Source organism: Manihot esculenta, chromosome 17 (genome assembly GCF_001659605.2).
Source record: "Manihot esculenta cultivar AM560-2 chromosome 17, M.esculenta_v8, whole genome shotgun sequence".
Lineage (NCBI taxonomy): Eukaryota > Viridiplantae > Streptophyta > Magnoliopsida > Malpighiales > Euphorbiaceae > Manihot > Manihot esculenta.
In genome coordinates, this window is record NC_035177.2 from 6,424,542 (window position 1) to 6,430,915 (window position 6,374).

The 6,374-nt window shown below is 29.5% G+C and overlaps 1 protein-coding gene across 1 annotated transcript; it reads left to right on the forward strand.

The window, feature by feature from the left end:
- The first annotated feature begins 675 nt into the window (after positions 1-675).
- On the forward strand, positions 676-3,087 carry LOC110605275 (pentatricopeptide repeat-containing protein At5g46580, chloroplastic). The gene has a single exon (XM_021743718.2). It carries the CDS (start codon positions 749-751, stop codon positions 2,894-2,896), a length of 2,148 nt encoding a protein of 715 aa, XP_021599410.1. The 5' UTR covers positions 676-748; the 3' UTR covers positions 2,897-3,087.
- Positions 3,088-6,374: the final 3,287 nt, after the last annotated feature.

The window sequence follows — 6,374 nt, forward strand, 5'->3', positions numbered from 1 at the left end:
TCTCCCTTACAGGATCTAGCCAATCATAGCAGTGTTCCATTCTGGTCATGTCACCCATCTCATCTCAGACACATCATTTGGAATTAAAGATTTCACAAAAGTTCAATTCAATTTTTTTTCTTTCGAATTTTTTATTTGAAATAAAAGAATTCAATATTTTTTAATTAAAAAAAATTATTTTAAAGGTTGTTGAAATTTTGCATGGTTTTATAAAAATTTATTTAATTTTTTTTAAACAAATAAATCATATCAAATGAAGTGTTAGTCTACAATGAAGATAACTAACATGCAATTAGTAATGAATTGTTAGCATTTTTAATATATTTAAGAAATTCGTTTTTGGAAATAATATTGGGAGGAGTTGTATCACAAGTCACCTTTTGCTTGTATCTATACCTTTTTCGATTACATTTTATCACCATTCATGGTTCTGTTTTTCGTTTCATTTTTGAATTGTGAAATCTTATAACAATGGATTGAAAAGGTGAATACTAGGGACGAAACTGGCATGTTTTCTAAATTCTATTAGGTAAATTTTTAATATATTTTTTTTATAAGAATTTCTTTAATATATTAATTCAAAGAAGAAAATTAATTTATTAACAATGATAATATTATCCTATACCGTCATGAGCTTTCTAAATTCTATTGTTTTATTTTATTGTATTTAATTTTTTTTCCTGTGAATCATAGTAGATAAGTACCTAGATATTTCTTCAGCAAAAAACACAGCTTTCTCAACTCAGTCATGGCTTCTAATCTCTCTGCAGCTCCAGATTTTCATCTTACAATACCACAATCTGATAAAAGAAGACCTATCTTCTTCACTGCGCCAATCAGGCAAAATCTTACCAAAAAGAGACTCACCATTTCCTGCAATTCATCTCGATCTTCTCCAAAGTCATCTCGAAATCTCAAGGAATCACTCAACCCCAAAAACCCATCTTTATCTGACCAACTCAAGCCTCTCTCTGCTACCACCCTCTCCACTACCGAAGACAACAGAACCCATCTCTTATCTAAGCCAAAGTCCACATGGGTCAACCCCACAAAACCTAGAAAGTCTGTGCTTTCACTTCAAAGGCAAAAGCGTTCTCCTTACTCGCTCAATCCCATTGTCAAAGAGTTGAGACTCTTTGCACAGAAGCTGAACGATTGTGATTCTTCAAATGAAACTACTTTCTTATCTCTTCTTGAACAAATCCCTTATCCGCTCACCAGAGAGAATGCGCTCTTGATACTTAATAGCTTGAAACCATGGCAAAAGGCTCATCTTTTTTTCAATTGGATCAAAACCCAGAATTCGTTTCCTATGGAGACTATATTCTACAATGTGGTAATGAAGTCTTTAAGGTTTGGGAGGCAGTTTGAGCTCATTGACAACCTCGCAAATGAGATGGTAAGCAATGAAATTGAACTTGATAACATTACATATTCAACTATTATAACTTGTGCTAAAAGGTGCAATATGTTTGATAAGGCATTGGAGTGGTTTGAGAGAATGTATAAAACTGGTTTAATGCCTGACGAGGTTACCTATTCTGCTGTTTTAGATGTTTATGCTAAATTGGGGAAGGTTGAGGAAGTGTTAAGTCTGTATGAGAGAGGGGTAGCCAGTGGGTGGAAGCCTGATCCTATTACATTCTCTGTTTTGGCAAAGATGTTTGGTGAAGCAGGGGACTATGATGGCATTAGGTTCGTATTGCAAGAAATGAAATCTTTAGGTGTTCAGCCTAATTTGGTTGTGTACAATACATTGCTAGAGGCAATGGGCAGAGCTGGGAAACCTGGTCTGGCTAGGAGTTTGTTTGAGGAAATGGTGGAATCGGGGGTAACCCCAAATGAGAAATCATTAACTGTACTGGCCAAGATTTATGGTAAGGCTAGGTGGGCTAAGGATGCAATGGAATTATGGGAACGGATGAGGTCAAATGATTGGCCAATGGACTTCATTTTGTTTAATACATTGCTAAGCATGTGTGCAGATCTTGGTATGGAGGAGGAGGCTGAGAGATTGTTTGAGGATATGAAGCGATCAGAGCACTGTAGGCCAGATAGTTGGAGCTACACAGCAATGTTAAACATATATGGCAGCGGAGGGAATGCCAGTAAGGCAATGGATCTATTTGAAGAGATGTCTAAGTTGGGTGTTGATATTAATGTGATGGGATGCACTTGTTTGATTCAGTGCTTAGGAAAATCTAGGAGAATTGATGATCTGGTTAGGGTTTTTAATGTTTCAATTGAGCGAGGGGTTAATCCAGATGATAGACTTTGTGGTTGCTTGCTCTCTGTTGTGTCACTTTGTGAGGAGAGTGAGGATGCAAACAGAGTACTTGCTTGTTTACAGCAAGCTAATCCAAGGTTGGTTGCATTGGTGAGGTTGATTGAAGAAGAAAAGACTAGCTATGAGACTGTTAAGGAGGAGTTTAGGGTTATTGTCGGTGACACTGCAGTTGAGGCACGAAGACCCTTTTGTAACTGCTTGATTGATATATGTCGTAGTAGAAATCTTCATGGTAGAGCACATGAGCTGCTCTATCTGGGAACTCTTTATGGATTATATCCAGATTTACATCATAAAACTGCAGATGAGTGGAGTTTGGATGTTCGCTCACTGTCTGTGGGTGCAGCTCATACTGCACTTGAGGAATGGATGGGAACTTTAACCAAATTTGTTCAGCGCAACGAGGCATTGCCAGAAATGTTTTCAGCTCACACTGGTACAGGAACTCACAGGTTCTCTCAAGGGCTAGCCAATGCATTCGCTGCACATGTTGAAAAACTTTCTGCACCATTTAGACAGTGTGAAGAAAGAGCTGGTTGTTTTGTGGCAACACGGGATGATTTAGTAACTTGGGTGCGATCAAGGAGTCCATCTCCCATTATAGCCTAAGAGATGAACCAAATTGTAACAGCAGATGCTTAAGATTTGGAATTTGAAGTTCATAGTTTTAGGATCACGAGCAATGAAAAACTGCAGATTTATTTTGATTTTTGCAGTCTATCAATCTTGTTTCTGGGCTGCTGACTGTTAGCTTTTGTAGAGCATATTATATTGAGTAGTTCCATCATTCATATTCTTAATTCCTTGAGAATGAAACCAAATCACCAAAACAATATTTCTATTGATCTAAACCTATTAGATTAGCTAGAAATACTTTATTTGCCATTTTGAGAATTAATATTATATATAAATCTCAACTCTTATGGTATGCTCTTTTTCTATTTCACAACAAAAAGGTGTCTGTACATAACATGCTATTTATATATCTGTAATCTACAGCTCATGTGATAAGTATAGTAAAGAAAGACAAAGCCAATAAACGTCAATACAAGAAAGAACATAAAGCTGCAACGTTTTAATTAAAAACTACAGCGTTTTGATTATTCTCTACATTCCCCTCAAGTTGGAGCTAAGGAGAGAAACTAGGTGCAACTTGGGCAAGAACTGGTGATGCATATCTGTAGTCAATGGTTAGATAGAGGAGATTTAGCAGGCCTGCAATGAGACATGCCTGCATCAGGAAGAATGTCAATAATAAATTTCTTTTGGCTAACAATGGTGCCATGTTCATACCATCATGCTCCTTCAAAAAATCTCTCATTGGATTTTGTATTTTTTGGCACTTTAATCTCTTAGAAAACTAAGAAGAGTATCGAACCATAGCCTCTGTTGTATTTGTAGATTTCATATCTATTGAAAGACTTGTAAGTCCTTGTCCTGTCGATCTCATTTTTTATGAAAGGACGAAACACATTGATATTAATTACTATATTATTGGTGATCAATTACAATTTTAATTTATATATTTGGAGTTGGATAGAAATATTTGTGGATTTGGAGTTCGGATGACAAATGCTATTATTTATTTATTTTTATTTTTAAAAATAGATATTAATTAATTAATATATTATTTTTATATAATATTAATTTAATAATTTTATTTATATTATATTTTTTTATTATAATAAATTTTTTATATTATATTTTAATAGATTAATATAATAATACCGTAATTAAATAGTATGTATATGTTTAATTATATAATAATGTATTTCATAACTCTCTAAAATATTAAAATAATTAATATTATTATGTAATTATATACACCGTATAATAAGAGTTCAATTTATAATTAGTATTTTTTTAATTATAATATTATTATAAAAATATATTAAAATTAATAAAATATATTATTATAAAAAATATAATATAAATATAATTATTTAATTAATATAATATAAAAATAATATATTAGTTAATTAATATAATTATAATATTTTAATAATTAAAAAAATTAAATTATGGACTGACCTCATACAAATAAAATTAAAAAAAGTAAATAATGACTGCGCGGCTTAGAATGGCAGTATGTCTTTATTTTTTTAATTATTAATATATTATAATAAAATATTTATATTATATTAATTTAATAATATTATTTATATTATATTTTTATAATAATAAATATTTTTATAATTTTAATATATTAATATTTAATAAGTTTTATTATTAATTTTTAAATAAATAATTATTATATTATATAATTTCATAGTTATAAAATTAATATTATGTTGAGATTAGATATATAAAATAATTTAATAATATTGTATATATTTATTCAATAATAATTTTTTTTTATTATTTTAATAAATTAATAAAATAATATTGTGATTAAATACTACTAATAATATTTTAATCACATAATAATGTTATTTTATAACTCTACAAATTACTAAAATCAGTTATAAATAGTTATTATATTTTATAAAAATATTTTTAATATATAAGAGTATTATAAAAGTTAATAGTAAAGGGACTGCACATAAAAATATTTAAAAATATAATATTATTCTGCTATTATGCTATTAAACATATATAAAATTATTTTATTGAATTAATTACTTAATTTATTTATTTTTTTCCTTGATAAATTATAAATAATACGCATAAAATTACATAAAATATTTCAAATTATTATATTATCTTGCTATTAGATGTTATACGAAAATATTAAATTATTTATAATTTATTCAAAAAATTAAATTAATTAATTAATCTGATAACAGAATAAATTAATTAACAGCATAACTTTATTTTATAATTCTAAATATTAATATATAAAATATATTAATATTTAATATATTTTATTATTAATATTTAAATTAAAAATATTATTGATCCTATATAATTTCATTTCACTAAATTAATATATCCTATATAATTTTAGTATTATAAAATTAATATTATTATGTGATTATGTAAATCGTTTTAAAATTAATATTATTCTATAATTATGTACGGTTCCATAATAACAGTTGAATAAAAATAAATTTAATTTTTATAATTTTAAATATTTATATTAATTAATTAATTTATTTATTTATTTTTTTATTAATTATTTAATTCAGTATTTTTGTATATATTTTTAATAACAGGTAAATAAATTTATAATTAGTATTATATAATTATAATATTATTATAAAAATATTATAAAATTAATAAAATATATTATAAAAAATTTATTATAATAAAAAATATAATATAAATATAATTATTAAATTAATATAATATAAAAATAATATATTAATTAATTAATATAATTATAATATAATTTAAAAAAATTAAAAATAATACGATTATATTTAGAGTGGCGCCATGCCTTGGTGCCTATTTGACAGTCGCAGGCACCTTTTTGGCTGCCATCTGGCACCCAACCTCAAATTCACAAATATTTCTACGGCATCCCCAAATACACAAATTAAAAACCTCTCACCCCTAAATTGACAAAAAACTCTCAGGTGACCTAGATTTTTTATAGTGAATTTAGAATCAAGAGTAGTCTTGACAGAGTCAATTTCAAAGACAGAGGTTGTAATACCCGGCTAGACTCCGATATCGGAATTTCTACCGTCCGGTGCAATCTCGGATGTCGGAAGCCTCTAGTAGGGTAGAATCATGTTTTCATAAAATGTTTTAAGGTATTTCTTGGTTTTAAATAAAATGGAAATGAGTTTTTGCATAAAAAACAACCTTGGAGGAAAACTCAGGTTCGGCCGCCGAACCTCAAGTTCGGCCGCCGAACATGCATGCCTTCGGGAGCGCCTTTAGGCCTCCGAAAGCATAAGTGAGGAAAGTCCAGGTTCGGCCGCCGAACATGGCATGCATGCGGAGGCACATTCGGCCCCCGAACGTGGCCTGGCCAGCCACTATAAAAGGGTCCCTTAGCCGAAAACGGGCGAGCTTTTCCCCATTTTCGGCCAAGGTGAGCTTTCCGCCGCCCCTCACCGATCTTTGATGTTTTTCCTCTAGATCTTTCAAGTTTTTCATTTGTTTTAACTTCGTTTTGAAGATTTGAGCTTTTGAGCAA